The following is an 18548-nucleotide window of genomic DNA, read 5'->3' as shown; positions in this document are numbered from 1 at the left end:
AAGCATTATAATGTATCTATTATCTTTGATAATGTGGCAGCTGATCTCAATACAATCGACACACTTTATTTTCCAATACAGGTAACTAATAATTACCTTGCAATATAGCCCTAAGATAATTTTATGACGGATTATCTTTAAACACCCCTAGAGTTATTGGACTCAACTGCCACATTATCAAAGTTTATTAGTTAGTACAACTGTAAACGTTGTCAGCCTTTAAAAAACAAATATGTCAAGTTAAAGAGTGACAGAAACTAAATACATGTACATGTCTTGTCAGAATATTAATACATTTTAAGTGGATTCAGCAGGTATTTTGAAGCAGCCTAGTAGTTGAGTAGTTTGACTATCTGGTAGCATACTTCGTTCCAAGACGAATGCATCAGTATACACATTTTTATACGCTTTGTTCAGTAACAAGTATTTATACCACTCGTTTTTCGATAGAATAAAAATTTAAGTACTTGATAAAAAAATCGTTCTAATGCAGAACAACGTACTAAACAGTTTATTGTTATCTTTTTGACGTTATGATGCATTTGCATTTAAAATTAAATAAAAAATATTCTTTAAAAATTCAAGTATCCCATTAATTATTTAAACATTTCTTAGAACTGTTTCAGTTTCTGTTCTGAATAGTCATTCCTATATATATTTCAAATGTTATTTTATCAATACTACCGGCATATTTGCTAAGCTTTTATAATAATTGTCTTTCAATAGATAACATTCCTGAAAGATAGTACTCCCTCTGCTGATGCATCTGTCATCTGAAATCATAGAAAAATATCTGATGTTTAATCTCATACTACATTTTAATAAATAAATGCATGTTATAATTTGCAACGCTATAAATGTGTCTTCAAAGACGGTGCAACTATAATCAGGTTCAGTGGTGTAAAGTCTGTACTTCTTTACATTTAAGCTACTGGTTTTATTTTGGACTTTCCAGATAAGGCATCGATAATTTCAAATAAAACAACTGGAATATCAAAATATCAAAACACTTTCTGTTTCTGCTAACGCTCTATGTGTGCTTATTTTCAAGCCAAGTTCTCTAAAATAAGCACTAATTAGCCTGTTATACAGCTATACATGATAACTAAATGCTGTTTCTTATAGACCTTTTAATCTTTTTAGCAGTATTGTTTATAGTTTACAATTAAGTATTGCAATCGGCAAACCTTTCTTGTAGATGATTTGCAGGTACTAGGTATATTGAACACGCTTGGATCCTTGATTCCTGGAGTGATATTCTCATAGGTGACAGTATATACATCAGTACTGTTCCCTGTAAAGAAAGTATCACTTATTACTAAATCAACCAGATAAGGATAAACTATAAAACATTATATAAATATCATATGGCAGCGTGTGTGACACTGATATTGTCAACCCGAGGGCAGAATGACGATTGAGGCGAAAGCCCAGTAGTGACATTCTGTTTCGAGGGTTGACAATATCAATGTCACAAACACTGCCATATGATATTTATTTTATTATATCGAACAAAATTAAATACATAAAACGTTTTAAAATTGTTTTTAATTCTTTTATGAAATTGTTTCTGAATCGCCTGTGTACACATTGAATAGTGACGTATGTGTACAAGGGAGGCAATCATTTCATGATTTGGCTTAAAATTTGAAGCAGTTAATTGCCCTTATATGACATTCAAAATACCAGCGCGGTTACATGTCCTGACAGTCACTTTCGCTCGGGCAGGTGTCAAAAAGGATAAAAATGTTTTTGATAGTCATAATATCTTTTTCTCGGGTAATGGGATTTTATCATTTTAGACAAAAGTGAGGAGTGAGGTATAATAGATAAGATATGTTCCGCGAATCACATAAACAATGCTTTTTGTATTCTGATCGATGGACTATTATAAGATCTTAAGCCGAAGTTGAATAATATGGAAAAATGGTTTGTTTTGTTACATTAAGCGGACTATAAAAATATACATAGGTTTTCTTTTGCAAATTCATTCTTAATGCACCTACAAGATTACTGGAGAAATTTCCTTTTTGAATAAAATATTTTTGTTTTTTTTTGTTTTGGGGTTAACGCCGTTTTTCAACAGTATTTCAGTCATGTAACGGCGGGCAGTTAGCCTTACCAGTGTTCCTGGATTCTGTACCAGTACAAACCTGTTCTCCGCAAGTAACTGCCAACTTCCCCACATGAATTATCAGAGATGGAGGACGAATGATTTCAGATACAATGTCTTTTATCAAATCGTCACGGAGAACATACGCCCCGCCCGGGGATCGAACTCGCGACCCCGCGATCTGTAGACCAACGCTCTCCCTACTGAGCTAAGCGGGCGGGTTGAATAAAATAAATGCATTTTATTCTTTTAAACTAAAATTTGTTGTTCAGACATGTATACAATTAAGTTCTTATATTATTTCATCTCACAAAGATATATTCAAGTTAACCGAACGGAAAAGAAAACAAAATATTCATGATGTTCCTAAATTGTTTATCTGAGTTTCACATTCGGCTCAAACAGGTTTATTAACATATTTATTGCGATAGAAAATACCCTTACATGCTGACAACAATTTTTGAGTGAATAACAGCAGAGTAGAGTAGAGTCGCGTCGGGTTAGCGAAAATAACACCGAGAACATAACATGAGTGCAGGACTACATCTTACTCTCCATTTTTCGGGGCCTTAAACTAAATTCTCGTTGCTGTATTAAAAAAACACCTTACAAAGTTCACTTGTTTGATTTTATAGATGACCAAATACAAAAGAAGTCTATTTCTGTTTGATTTATCAAAAAAAAAAAAAAAAAAAAAAAAACATTTGAGACGACTGAAAATCTGTACTATATACATGTGATAAAATGTTGGGTATATTGCAGGAACTATGAACGTTGTTATAAGCGTTAGTTGAGAGCAATTAGTGCGACATAAATACACATGCATAAAACGTATTGCTCATGTTAAAACTCAACTTGAGTGCAAGCGAAACAAATGCAGCCTAAATGATTGAAAATAAAATGGTCAAACGGTACATAAACCTACCTATTTGCACTTTAAATTTATCCCATTATTACAGTGAAGTGTCAGCCTTTAGATCTGCACTATTTGTATAAATATAATAAAAGTTGGTGATAATGACAGTGTCACTGTGTTAACAAAGTAAACAAAGCAATTTTGATAAATAATGAGCAATTAAGTCATTTATAATTTTGAGTTTTCCTTGACACGAACATTCTCTTTAGTAAAAATATCATTAGACATATAAAGGAATAAGTATGCTTAAATGACACATATGTTTTGTATCAAGCAATGGCACACAACACGTACTTATGCATTTGTGATCAATCATTGACCATAACTCTATTGATACTACTCCGACTCCGCTCAGTATCAAACACTGTCGGTATTTTGTGGCCATATACAAGTTGAAAAAGTGTTTTTCCTTTTGGACTCTGGTTCATGTTTATTTTTGCTAAAGATTGCTAAAAACTGATGTTTCTATCGGAGGACGCGGTGCGATGTGTGATTGCAATACATCTTGGTATACAAGATCTTAAGGCATCTAGAATGGTTCTTTTCTCAAAACGTGAATTTAAAAAGGATAAGACTACCAAGGAAAAATGTTTGATACGATCTGTCATGTTTTAGGGCAAGGCTTACAGCACGAGTAACCAGAAACATTAGGCACGATATTCTAAAATGGGTGTTGTACGGGGATTTGCCCGTCTAAATGCGTTTGTGGAAATTTGCGACAGGTCTGTTCATAACGCTAATTCAAAGACTTTATTTTCTACACCAGATAGTCATATCCGACTACAAAATTATCTTCAAAAAAACGAATAAGGAACATGTTAATATGTTTACTAAACTATACAGTTTCAAAAGATTCTTTTTAAATATGTTTAAGAACAAATATAAAGATAATGAAGTTTCACTTACACTCTGAATATTTACGCATGACTTTGTCTTCCACCGGTTGACACATATCTGTTACTGTTCTAACTGTTTGCTCTAGCATATTGCCCGATGTTTTGCTATTTGTAATGAATATGTAGTCAATTACATTCATCTTTTCTTTTATACCAAGCTGGTATTTCCTAAGTAACTTGGCATCTCCTGAAATATATGTATACAGTATGTAATGGTTTGGAAAATGATAAAATGATAATGATACTGATTCCTGGAGATGTGTTTCTCTGCCATTACTGTATTTATATGGTGTTGCAAGAAATGACAGTGAAAATAATTTTGTCATACCTCAAACTAACGTTTTACTTTTTACATTATTTCGCTAGCAATTTATAACCAGCTATATGATTTTAACGCTTTACCATTCATACTGTTTTAGGACGAAACTACGAAACTAAACAATGAATTGCCTAAAAGTATTTATTAGTGGTTCTAAACCGTTATACCAATATTCTTCAGACTGTCTTTCATCTGCGGAAAACAATTCACTTTTTATGTGAATGTTAGTGTCAGTCAATCGTCATGGAATCTTTATCCTTACATAATAGTTAAGCGCTTGTCAACATGTGAATTTTTACCTGGAACACAAACTGCACTGCTAGGCCATGGTGAAACACTTCCTTTAGAACAGGTCGAATTGTCAATCATGTAGCCAACACCCTGTTAGAATAGTTAGAATTCTAACACTTAAAATGTAACAAATGTTAAAGGACTTTTAGTCGAAAGTAAACATTTACATACTATAATATGTAATTATATTAGCTTATCTTATTCACATATTCTTTTAACGTATCACTTAGAAGCTTGCAAATATTCTTAAAATCATCAATATTTCAAAAGAATATTCAAACAGCAAGATGCTTTATTGGTTATTTCTCTGGGGAGTGGTTTCAGTCATCTTTGACTTTTTTAATAAACGTATACTACATACAGTTTTCATTTTTGTGGATTTACCAAAAACCGTGTAGTGTTATTTGATCTTTTATAGATATCTCGTATGTGGCCTACTTCAGGTAAAGGTGTCACATTTAACTAGAGATTAGGCAAATTTGTTAACCCTGCAAAACATATCTCATATTACGGTACAACTAAGATAAATTGAATATTACCTCTTTGTAAAACATCAGATATATGGTGCCAGTGGAGCGAACATACTCTCGTATCCTTTGTCCAGTCATGTCAACAGAGATGTCTACATTATCCTGTTAAATTATGTTAAACTTTAACAAGGTACAAGTAATCAGTGACGTTGTAACAAAATGATATAAAGTAAACCTTAAATTTTGAAAGTCAGTGAAACATTACTAAACGTTCAGATCTCTTTTTTCTTACTTCCCCAATTTATCAAATATTATTACAAACATTTATTTCATATTGATATGATCGTAACGTCTGAGATAGATAACATATGTATACTGTAATACGGGTTGGTTTTGGTGCGCGTCATTATTTAAAACTAAATTTTATAAATTTGAGTAGCTTTATCGAAATTTTGTCAAAAGTAAAACATATATTAAGATTTGAGTAGCTTTATCGAAATTTTGTCAAAAGTAAAACATATATTAAGATTTGAGTAGCTTTATCGAAATTTTGTCAAAAGTAAAACATATATTAAGACTTCAAATGTCAGTTTGGAAAAATCCAAAATGGCGACATATATTGCGGTTTGTTAGTTAACAAGGTAAATCCTTTCAAATACTTTTAGTCGTTGTACAGACATGAAACTTATTTTAGATATTTGAAGTCACTATTTCGATGAAGAACGGTATAAAGGAGTGCATAGAATATAAAACCTCCCTTAGAATCAAATAAGGTAACGACCGTCACACACAAAATGATAAAATAGGCTAATTGTCGTATCTTCTCCTTATTTTCTTAATTTATCTGCATTTAGTTTCATATACATGACTGAGTTGTACCTTGCTTGATTATGGTTGACTACCCAATAAAAGTCATATGGCGACTGTCTTCACAGCTTTCAACATTGTGAAAGATACCCCTTCTGACATTCTTAAGGTAAATGTGGGATTATAGGTACATGTATAACCACTGATTGCCGAATACTTATTACAGTACTATCTTAGTAGAGTGTCTATAAATTTCAGTTTTATGCATTGTTTGTTCAGAGTATCTTATGCCACAAATAAAATCTTACAATATTCCCCGAATATGTCCTACATCTGTTTTTTTCCTACATTGTATCCTACATCTGTTTTTTTTCCTACAATGTGTCCTACATCTGTTTTTTTTTTTTTTTTTTTTTGTTTTTTTTATAGTACTACATTTTTGGTATGATCTAGATGCTAGAACTGCAATGAAAAGTTAAAATAAAACAACCTAAAATGATTTTGTTGAAACACACTTACCTCAACCCTGTCGTACTTATTTCATTAAATGATATTGCTTGAGATTCTATTTGCATTTACTTTAAGATGATTTCTTAATGTCAAGAAATTTCATTAGAATGACTTTAACAACGTGTCATTAAACATTTTTCAAAACATTTATTTTGCTAGCAGGCGGTCTTTGGAGAAAACTATACAAAGTGCTTAATATGTATATGTATACATGTAAGTATTACCGTGTATGATAACTCCATTTTGCAGTCTACCTTTCAAGCCCTGTAACCCACACTTACGATACCTCTTAAAAATTAAATCGTGGTTTAATAGACTAAGTATACTTTTGAGTACATATATATATATATATATATATATATATATATATATATATATATATATATATATATATATATATATATATATATATATATATGGGTGTGTTTTAAGTATGTTCTAACCGAAGGTCTCTGTGTTTGTTTTTAGCACAACCATTACGGTCGACTGTATTTCACACCAAAATGGAAATTAGTAAAATAGTGAAAAGTAGAAACTTCACAGGTCGCTCAACACGACAAAAATGAAAATGTTGCAGGCTCGGTTTGATTGAGCTTGTTCATGGACGGTAGTGGAAATGCATGCTACCGTCCACGCCCTCTAGCCCCGGGTTGAGCAGAACTCAACATTTACACATGCTAAAAGTACAAAAAGGAATTTAGAGACATCCGCAGATGTATTCAAACGGCGGTGAACATGGAACCTTCAATGATACACGTGTTGAGGCGTGTAATTCCATGAAGAGCGGCGTTTGGTCCCCAGATAAAGTAAAGGGTTTGCCCCAAACGAGAAAACAATGGGCAGAAGTAAACAAACTGAAATTTAGGAAGGGGATCTGAGGTTATGGAGCCTGCGTATCACAGGAACTGTCAAAAGACAAAATTAAAAAGCAGGCACCATATCCAAGGGGTGATTAAACAATACCCAAGGCTATGAAAGCGGGAGTATTGGAACCACCCAGGCCGAAATGGTCATGTTGAGAAACTAAACAGTACCAATAATACGACATAACAAGAGCTGTCGGAGGACAGCAACGCTCGACTATTCAACAGCCTTGTCGATTAAATGAATACGAAAGTCGAAAAAGGGGCATAATTTAAAAAAAGCAAAATAGGGTTATGGAACCTGCATAGTGCTTATCAGCTCATGACAGTGGACAAGTGTGTGAAGTTTCAATCCATTCCCATTAGTGGGTACTGAGATACCAGCTTACATATAAGAATTTAAGCAAAAACTCCTAAGTTTAAAAAGGGGCATAATTTTGTAAAATGCAAAGTTGAGTTATTGACCCTTTGCAATGCATGTCATATCATGACAGTAAACAAGTGTGTGAAGTTTCAATCCTTTCCCATTAGTGGATACTGAGATACCAGCTTACATACAAAAACTTAACCAAAAAATTCTATGTTGAAAAAGGGGCATAATTTTGTAAAAAAGCAAAATAAAGTTACGGGACCTGCTTTATGCATGTCAGATCATGACAGTGAACAAGTGTGTGAAGTTTCAATCCATTCCAATTAGTGAGTACTGAGATACCAGCTTACATACAAAACCTTAACCAAAAAATTCTAAGTCGAAAAAGGGGCATAATTTTGTAAAAAAACAAAATAGAGTTATGGAACCTGTGCAATGTATGTCAGTTTATCACAGTAAATAAGTGTGTGAAATTTCAATCCATTCCCACAAGTTGTTACTGAGATACCAGCTTACATACAAAACCTTAACCAAAAATTTCTAAGTCAAAAAAGGGGCATAATTTTGTAAAAAAGCAAAATAGAGTTATGGAACCTGTGCAATGTAAGTCAGTTTATCACAGTGAATAAGTGTGTGAAGTTTCAATGTATTCCCACAAGTAGTTGCTGAGATACCAGCTTACATACAAAAACTTAACCAAATCGGGACGCGGACGCCGACGCGGACGCCGACGCATGGGCGAGTCCAATAGCTCTACTATTCTATGAATAGTCGAGCTAAAAACCGGTCTTAATATCATTTTTCTTTCTCTTTCTTCTACAATTTTAAATTGATCCAGTGCTTTAACACGCTAGAAGATACAAAACTCTGACACGTTGAAATCGACAAGTTAACTGCTACTGTTGGAACAGCAAACAAAATCGCTTCATAATGCAACAAATTCGCGGCATAATGCACACATTCCATATGTAACATCCAGTAATAAGAGGTTATTATACTGGGCTACAGTGTCTTCAGGCAATATTGGCATACTAGGAGAGGTACTGGCTCGAGGGCTTTAGCCCGATGGCAAATACCGGTCTAGTATGCAAATATCGCCGTAAGGCACACCAGTCCTGTTTTATTATTCCTTCTCTTGAGAAGGAATATTATAGTTCTATAAGTCACACTTGACTGAGCTACTAATACCAAAACCTGTTGTCATTACAAGCTGGCCAATAAAACTCCGTAAACTTAGCAATAAACTGTGACGTTAGACTATTCTTTCCTAATTGAGGCGACTCTCTGACTGAACTCGTTCCGTGGATTACATATTACTAAACCCGAGGATGTTATTTCCTCCATTCTTGAGGAACATAACATACATTCAGTCGACCAGATAGACATATATCAGCAAATTTAAATGTAAACAACTAAATATTATCGTTACCTTGAAATGCATAGTTAATGTATGAAAACAGACCCCATTGCGACCCTCTAATTATGCGCAACAAATTCACGCATCGAATCGTAAATGATTAACCGGGGCAATGTCTTATTGCCGTATTTACTCTTCTGAAAGTGGTAACAGATTTAATTTGTTGTTGGATTTAACAATTTATGTTAAATAACTAGCGTCAATACTTACTTGAAATTTTTTGGCAGTATAAAACAGACATTGCAACCAAAATTTTACAAGATGATCATTTTATATTTATAAAGATATGCCCTAGAAGGAAGTTTTGCTATGCTTTAACTTGTAACCCTTTTATTGCACATTAGGTATGTACATAATCGAGCGTATTAATGAACCCCTAGAATGTGCCGTCTTTGTGTGATGTTATAAAAACACGAATCATATAATTCTATCACTGCGAATGCAATAGTCATATATAAATAATACATCCGTCTATTAATTTATAATGGAAAAGAGTTTGTAATACCTGAGAAAATAATCCGCCTTGAGAAGAATTTGGCATCAAGACGCTCAGAGTTCCTTCCCATTGCTTTGGAAAGCAGCAGAGGTCAGCCCAACAGACTGAACACGTGATAGCCACAAGGAAAATGAGTAGTTTCATCTTTGGTTGCTGCAAAAAGAGACTATAGAACTGAATGTATATCTAAATTGTTTTACTGTTACGCTCCAAAGTTTGATATTATGACACTGCATCAGAAACTGTTTTTCCTCGACAGTTCTGTAACTTGTTTATAGCTTGAATGAGGTATTTTAGTATCATTATTTACAAATGGATAACTATAATTAATATGTGTTTATGACACTGTGAAGTACAGATGTAACACGAGAACCTGATGCAAACATTTGTTGAAATAGGTTTTCGTTTTGGTTCATTCATTCAATTTTAACATTTTTGAAATTTTTTATAACCTACAAAATAACGGGCTGCTACTTCTTAAAGGTGTAGTGAAAATATTCGGTGTCTTTTTAAACTCAAGTTTACACACAAAAAAAACACAGTATATCTTTTACATATTCTAACATATAAATTAAAAATCGTAATAAAGAGACCAACCCCATATTTATGGTCTTTCCATTTGGTATATACAGATTAATGTAAATAAAAATAGCAAATGTTAAATTGATTTAATTTCTGCAGGACAGTATTTATTTATTAAATCATTCTTTAAGTCAGCAGAGAACTTATTTGTAATAAATGTTTCAGCCAGTTCTACTTTACAGAAAACTCGCACAGTATCGGCCTAGACTGGGTGCTGGAGAAGCGAAACCGTGACCTTTACATGAGTGAAGATTTTCCATTTTTTCCAGGTGGGGACTATTGTCAAAATCCAGCGTTAAACAAAAACAAGATGGCCCTAGTGACCTAGTTTTTTACCTTACACGACACAGATTCGAACATGTCCATTTCATGAAAAAAACACATTCTGACAAGGTTTCGGGAAGATTGGAGCAAACACGTGGCCACTATTGAGTGTATATAAGCTTTTCTTTTGAATTGACCTAATCATCTAAGACTTCATAATAACAAACATTCTGACCAAGTTTTACAAAGATAGAATAAAATATGTTCCCTCTAGGGTGCAAACAAGCTTATTCTTTAGTTTGACCTGGTGACCTAATTTTTGACCCGACATGCCCCTGATAAAAATTCCTTTGAGATTTCATGCAGGCAAACATTCTGACCAAGATTCATGCACATCTTATGAAAAATGCAGCCCCTATTGCATGCACAAGGTTTTTCTTTGATTTTAACAGATGACCTAGTTTTTGGTCCCAGATAATCCAGATTCCAACTTGGGTTAAAGATCATCTAGATCATCATTTCGACTAGACTAAGTTTCATGAAGATAGGGACATAAACGTGGCCCCTGGAGTGTAATCAAGCTTTTCCTTTCATTTGACTGGATGACCTAGTTTTTAACCCACATAACCCAGATTCGAACTTGGCCTAGAGGTCATCAAGACAAACATTTTGAACAATTCCAAAGAATTTGACACTTAAACTGTCGACTCTAGCATCTTAACAAGATTTTCCTTTGATCTGACCTGGTGATCTAGTTTTTGATCCCACATGGCCATATTTCCACTTTGGCCTAAAGATCATTAAGACAAACATTTTGATCAAGTTTCATGCAGATTGAGTCACAAATGTGGCCTCTAGAATGTTCACAGGCTTTTCCTTTGATTTGACCGTGTGACCTAGCTTTTGACCCTACATAAGCCAGATTCAATTTTAACCTAGAGGTCATCAAAGCAAACATTCTGACCAATTCCCATGAGTTTCAAACTTAAATTGTGGTCTCTAATATGTTAACAATATTTTCCTTTGATCTAGCGTACTGACCTGGTTTTAGATCCCACATAATCCAGTTTCAAACTTCACCTAGACATCATCAAGACAAACATTCTGACAAAGTTTCATAAACATTGAGTCACAACTGTGGCCTCTAGAGTGTTCACAAGATTTTTCTTTGATTTAACCTGGTGACCTAATTTTCCCCACATGACCTGTTTCAAATTTTACCTAGAGATCATCAAGACAAACATTCTGACCAAGTTTCATAAAGATTGAGTGACAACTGTGGCATTTAGAGTGTTCACAAGTTTGTCATTTGATTTGAGTGGTGACCTAGTTTTTAATCCCACATGACCTAGATTCAAATTTATCATAGAGGTTATCAAGAAAAAATATTCTGACTAAGTTTCATAAAGACTGGGTCACAACTGTGGGCTCTAGAGTATTCAAAAGCTTTTCCTATGATCTTGTCTGCTTACCTAGTTTTTGACTCCACATGACCCAGTTTCAAACTTGACCTAGCAATTATCAAAACAAACATTCTGACTAAGTTTCATATAAATTGGGTCAAAACTGTGGTCTCTAGAGTGTTCAAAAGCTTTTCTTTTGATTTGACCGGGTGACTTAGTTTTTGCCTCTACATGACCCAGATTTGAACTTGATCTAGAGATCATTAAGGCAAACATTCTATCCAAATTTTATAAAGATTGGGTAACAACCGTGGCCTCTAGTATGTTCAAAAGCTTTTCCTATGATCTAGCCTACTGACTTAGTTTTTAGCCCCACATGATCCAGTTTTAAATCTGACCCAGAGATCATCAAGCAAACATTCTGACTAAGTTTCATAAAGATTGGGACACAACTGTGGCCTTTAGAGTGTCCACAAGGCAAATGTTGACGCACGACGCACGACGGACTCCGACGGACGCCGGACATTGACCGGTCACAATACCTCACCTTGAGCACTTCGTGCTCAGGTGAGCCCTAAAAAATTAAGCCTTCACTCGAAAATTATGTATTTGAACAATTATGTATATTTTTAATGTTGGTATTAAATTTACGTTGCTATTTGTTTTAAAATGAAAAATTGATCTTCAACTGCAATATCGCATTAAACTATGCAAGACAGTGTTCGTTGTTTAACAGCAATGGAACGGTTTTAGAGCCTTTGAAACATGAATATATATTATTATATTCAGCGTCACTGAAAAGTTACAACCCTAATGGCCCTTATATTTTAAAAATCGCATTGGACTGTGTTAAATGCATAACACGACTACATTTTGACGCAGCTGAGACGTCACTGGTGTAAAGATTTGTCAAATTCGATTAACTGAACTTGAGGCACGGGCTTTTTCCAGCAATGTCGACATGTACGAATTTTCTATCGCAAATCATTCATCGACTTGAAAGTTAGTCGACAGACTAAAAGGAATACGTTAAAAAACCAGAACATCCTTGCTAAGAATGCCACGTTTAAGGCACACTCAACGCCATCAGGCCATTAGCATGGTTGACGCCGAACTTCCATGTCGCGAAATTGCACGTCGTATGTACTGTTCTCACAGTCATGAAATGGGTTAGGAGACATGATCAGACAGGGTCTATGATTAATAGAGCGCACACAGGCCATAAAAACGTGACGTCGATATTGTATAAAATAGTAAAGAGGTATATATTAGGTTGTAACTTTTCAGTGACGCAGAAGGGCTTCAATGAAAATGGTGAAGAATTTATCTGATCCAATTGCCCAAAAGTAAACTGAAGTTTTAAAAGCGTTTATTATAAATTGAAAACTTTTATTGATTTTTGATAAATATTTTGCGATATCACGCTTTCATTTTCGAAAACAATAATCACCGAAATTTCGATTTTTATCACCGAAGCATCGATTATTTTACTACCGTAAATTTTGAGTTTTCAGCACAGTTATTCCGCATTACGTCGTGGTCCCGTCTTAGTATTTTTTAAACATGCAAAAACAATAAAACTAAAGGAGGATTGCGACTTGGGTAAAAGAAAAATTACAAAGAATGTACTTTTAACGAACCAATAATATTTCTGATTCTCACTCACTGGTTGGCTTGACGGGAAGTCTACACGCTGAGAAAACAGTACACTTAGTCTATTACACTGTGCCGTAAACACAGTTTAGCTTACAAGATAATGTGATCAGTAAATGTATATAGTGGCGCGAATAAAATGAAATTAGTATATTTAATGTTTGTTTAACGGTATAACACCATATTTTTTTGAAATTCCATGTTTAGGTCTTATACATTTTATATGAATTTACATGCACGATTTCCTTTCTCAACATAGATTGATACTGCATGATAATGCACCTAGTTCAATCCATATCGAAGGGGTTTTCTTGTGTGTGTTTTTTTTTTAAAGAATGTTTCATATCACGCTTAAGATTTAAAAGAACGCGTTGTCATGATTCTTATTATTGAAGACAAAGCGTGTTCTTGCGATTCTCACTGCAAACATAAATCGTGGTCATTGAATCACTCAAACCTATTCTGAACAAAATAGCTTACCCACTATTTTGACAATTCCCTAATAATTACTGAAATTATTTTTCTGAAATTAAGGACATATTTAGACGAAAATGTTAATTGAAACATACCGTGCATGAAAAAATATCAAAGTATGTGAAGATACAATTTTTTTTCATTTTACTTCCGCTCGTTTCAAAAAGGGTACGGCATCGGCGTTGTTTTGTTTGTATCGTCATTTTCTTCTGTCACAATACTTGTCGCAAATTTCTCAATTCTAGAGATTTTTGTGTTGAACTCATATAACTAGTAAATTTATTTGATGACATAATTTGATTTTGTTGAATATTTTAAATGTTATTAACAACATATAAATGTTCTAAAGGTACGCTTAATTTCAAAAAGGTACATTTAGTAATTTTTGAAATTTTAGCCAAATAACTAATAACGGATTAGCTGTTTTGTATCGTATTGATTCGTTAATATAAAGAATATACATAGGTAAGAAAAATCAAATACCTGTTGTATTGCAGATGATCCACAAAAAGAATGTTTGTATCTGAAGAAATAGTTTTATTTATATCACCTGAATATTACACGCATTTATTGAATACTATATCTTCCGCATACATTTTAAACTTCCTCCTCGAGGTAATTTTGTAAGAAAAGCGAAAATTAACTTTTAAAAATGACATATTTTCCTTCTTCTTAAGATTATTGTAAATAATCCCACATTCAAAATCAGGAAGTAAATGAAACATTTGTTCAGCAAAATTTTGTTTTGAAAGTTATTAATTTGAATTTGGTTGATTTTAATGGGAATTATACAAATTATGCTGAAATTCAAACATTTGGATTAAACCTAATTTTTAAACCCTGAAGAAAGGTACCTACCGTCGGACCGTTTAACGAAAGCATCGAACATTCTATTTAAACGTAAAAGCTGGGTAGTAATAATGCGATGATAGTGTTAGATAAGTTTACATTGTAAGGGTTAATAAACTTAATAAACCTACCGTATATTTTGCCGTTTCTAAAATACAGGGACACACAATTTTCTGGTCCGGTTTTACAAATATTTACAGAATATAACTGTTTAAATAGGTCCTTAAGAACGCTTTAAAATGGTCAACATTGGGCTTTTAATGATCAAGATAATGAGGATGATAATGATGATTTTTTAATAATAACAGCAGTTAACATATATTATCGGTTATCTTTTTCCAAGCATGTCAATTAAAACACCTTCAGCAACTTCAGCATGTAGCACCATTGTGCCCCGTCTCTTAAATCTCGAATAAAAGTCCACAGTACAACTCGTACAAGTTTTCGATTCATCTTCAGTAATTAAAAAAATAATAATGTCTTATCAAGAGAAGAATTTGACATGCACAAAGTACCATTCTCTTCAACCATCAGTCCATATTGATATCTCTTGCCTAGTCACAAAGTTTTAACATAATTTACAATAAAACAGACAAAATAATTCAGGGTCAAAAAAGTTTGTCTGGATTATTGAGTCTTGCTTGATCTATTTTCCATACCATAGAAAGAAGTTCAGAAGTTATTTTGCCATAGATATACAATTTACTTCTTACTGAAGTTCAGATCATTATCAAAACATTTTTATAATACATTGTGGAGAAAACGACACGAACATTCTATTACTATTGTTAAAACAGGGACCTCCGCGGCCGAGTGGTTATGGTCGCTGACTTCAAATCACTTGCCCCTCATCGATGTGGGTTCGAGCATCACTCGAGGCGTTGAATTCTTCATGTGTTGGCTTACAGAAGGTTGGTGGTTCTAGCCAGATGTCCGCTCGTGATAAAATGATGCACCTTGGGTCTTTCTCCACCATCAAAGCTGGAAAGTCGCCATATGTCCTATAACTGTGTCGGTGCGACGTTAAACCCAACAAAATAAATCAATAAATAGTGTTAAAACATGAAAGGAACTTAGTTAAACTCAATATTTTTATGGTCAAAAATACTGAGAAGAATAGCAATGCAGTATAATAAACGCATACATAATGTACTACAAGAAAATATTACTTACTGTACATACTTCATACAAGGTCATTGTTACATTGTATAATAAAAACTGAAATATAAACAAAAGGCAAAAATTATTTTGTTATTTTATAATTTTTGTAATAATACCAATTTTTCGGCAAAGTTTGTTAATCAAAATTTTACTAAATATTAAAATTATAACTAGATCCTCATTGATTAGGAAATGAGGATTTTAAAAATGTCTTCAATTAATGACTAACTTATGTTGAGGGCTTTTTGAACACATATAATTGTAAATGATCATAATTAGTTTAAGCAGTTTAAGTTTCGAACAAATTCTTTGGATTTTTTTGTGAGGAGGGGGTGTTATAATACAATTATATGTTATATGGCGACTTTCAAGCTTTGATAGTGGAGGAAGAAGACAGGTGCCCCAATCCGTGCATTATTTCAACACGAGAGGTCACCTGGGTAGAACAACTGACATTCCGTAAGCCTGATGGATGTGCTCTGAATGAGGCTCGAATCGATGAGGGCAAGATATCTGCAGTTAGCGACCAAAATTTGATCAAGAACTTCTAATTAACAACATTGTTTTATTGGTACTAAAATGTAACGAACCGAAACTTTTAAAGACAACCATAGTATTATTGTTTGAAAACTGAAATAGACGGCATTAGAAGAGTTTGCAATTGAGTGTTCGGTAATTTTAGGGATAATAAACTAGAATTTATTCATTTATTCAAATAGGGATATATTAAATAAAAGCAAGCCAAAACTCAGCGTGATAAGGTCGTGACTTTATTATCAAAAGTATACTATTTTCAAGCAAGAATTCATTTCGATATCCTAAATGATATGTTGAACAGAAAACAATGACTGGGAAGGAAATACTGCCAGAGAAAATACCAAACGATACAATATTTAGATAAAACACCAGCAGTATATAATTTGATCAGAATAATTACTTGGTGATTAACAGACAAAATGTCTTGCGAAAGAGAGCAAAACTGTCATCTGAAACGGTTTCCTATCATTAAAATGATAGCCTTGCAATAATAACTAAACGAATGTCACACACCGAAATGCACTTAAAGGTGCAATATAAATAAAAAAATAAATCTTAAAACAGACTACACATTTTGAAATGTAATACTAAACATTACGATAGCCGTGCAATATTCCCTTGAAGTCAAAACATGTGCAGAGAAACGAATTTTTTTCTTTCTTCTTTTTCTATTTTTAAATTATTAGACTGACACGGGTGGTTATTTCGTCCTACTTTCGTGTTTATATCTCTTTTCCGTACCGAGCCGATCGGAGATTCTTCGGGATCACGTGATTTTAAAATTAATTCAAACGAAGATGCGCCACAAAATACCTACAGATTCAATTGTTTTGTATTTTCCATGATGGTAATTATGCATCATTTGCATGAAAAAATGAGATATTATACAAGATTTTACTTTCAAATTGACAGTGACATATATTAGGCCAAGGCAATGTGTTTATGTCTAAAAATTTATTGAATTAATGTAGTAACATGTACACGAATCAGTGTATTTAGGTAAATTTCAATTACATTTTGTTTCTACAGTGTAAGATAGTTATTCATCTATATTCTTAAAACTATGCTGAAAAGAGATTGACTGAATAAGTTTGCAGATAAAGTTGTGAAAACACATTTATTCGGGAAAGGCCTAAATTGTCCACCCGAAAACTTGTAGTATAGCTGTTTATTACCTTACAAGAATGATTTTCATGAAGTTTTTGTCAGTTATAAAAATGTTGAATTCCCTAAGCTATGTTTGTAAACATTACGTTATCGTTGGGGCATATACTAATAAACTTTGATAATGTGGCAGTTGACCTAAATCCAATCGACACTGTTTATTTTCCAATACAGGTAAATCCAATATTTGCTTTACAATAGATCTATGACGGATTATCTTTGAACACCCCTGGACTAATTGGACTCAACTGCCACATTATCAAAGTTTATTATTACTCCTCTCGCTCGATAATTTAAACAAAAGCATATTTATATTATAATAATTGTTTTATTGTTATGGTTCTCACGCATCGTTGAACTCAAAAAGATGTCAACAATATGTTAAATGCGTACTGTAATGTTATTCAAAAATATAAAATATTATGTGTATTGAAACGTTTTGATGAAAAAGAAATCGTAATTAACAAATTAATCTTATCGTTTGAGTTACCGTGCGTGATTTATAATACATTTTGGATCTATTTATGAATTATAGCTTCGTTTCGGAGCATTCTTCAAAAAAAATCCGAAGATGCGCGACGGGTTCGGAAAATATACTTTCGGTCTGAAATAGGCAATGTTTTTTTTTTTTTTTTTTTTTTTGTTTTTTTGTTTCTTTTTGTTTATATGTTGGTTATTCTTGAACATATTTATGACTGTTCGGTCAAATCTGATGTAGTGGGTCATATTTTCAGTAAATACGAAGTATCAGCTACAAACTATGGTTTTCATATAATACTCGTTCGGGTGTTAGTATCGGACCTTTAAGTATGTCTTGAACAAAGAACAATTAATACGGACCGTGATGTAATACCATTTTCATATTATTTCACTATTAAATAGCAGGAACAAAATTCATATATAATTGGTATAACAGACCGGATGCTGGAAGCGGTGTGTCGAGCAAATAAAAAGTAGCAATCAAAAATCCAATTCATATGGCAAAAATTAAAA

General features: G+C 33.2%; 1 protein-coding gene across 1 annotated transcript; it reads right to left on the bottom strand.

Annotated features, from left to right (window-relative positions):
- LOC123563776 (ependymin-related protein 1-like) lies at positions 1–14484 on the bottom strand. Its single transcript, XM_045356791.2, has 7 exons — positions 14328–14484; positions 9478–9621; positions 5075–5167; positions 4544–4625; positions 3936–4112; positions 1188–1294; positions 1–773 (listed from the first exon to the last, which is right to left on the bottom strand). The coding sequence occupies exons 2-7, from the start codon at positions 9610–9612 to the stop codon at positions 720–722; spliced, it is 648 nt and encodes a 215-aa protein (XP_045212726.2). The 5' UTR covers positions 9613–9621; positions 14328–14484; the 3' UTR covers positions 1–719.
- Positions 14485–18548: the final 4064 nt, after the last annotated feature.

Source organism: Mercenaria mercenaria, chromosome 2 (assembly GCF_021730395.1).
Source record: "Mercenaria mercenaria strain notata chromosome 2, MADL_Memer_1, whole genome shotgun sequence".
Lineage (NCBI taxonomy): Eukaryota > Metazoa > Mollusca > Bivalvia > Venerida > Veneridae > Mercenaria > Mercenaria mercenaria.
This window is presented reverse-complemented; position numbering and strand designations above follow the sequence as displayed.

Coding starts and splice junctions, on each gene's coding strand:
- LOC123563776 (XM_045356791.2), bottom strand. CDS start 9,612: ATGAAACTACTCATTTTCCTTGTGGCTATCACGTGTTCAGTCTGTTGG. Junction 5,168..9,477: donor AAGGCGGATTATTTTCTCAG/GTATTACAAACT, acceptor ATAATTTAACAG/GATAATGTAGACATCTCTGT. Junction 1,295..3,935: donor CATGCGTAAATATTCAGAGT/GTAAGTGAAACT, acceptor CTTTCTTTACAG/GGAACAGTACTGATGTATAT.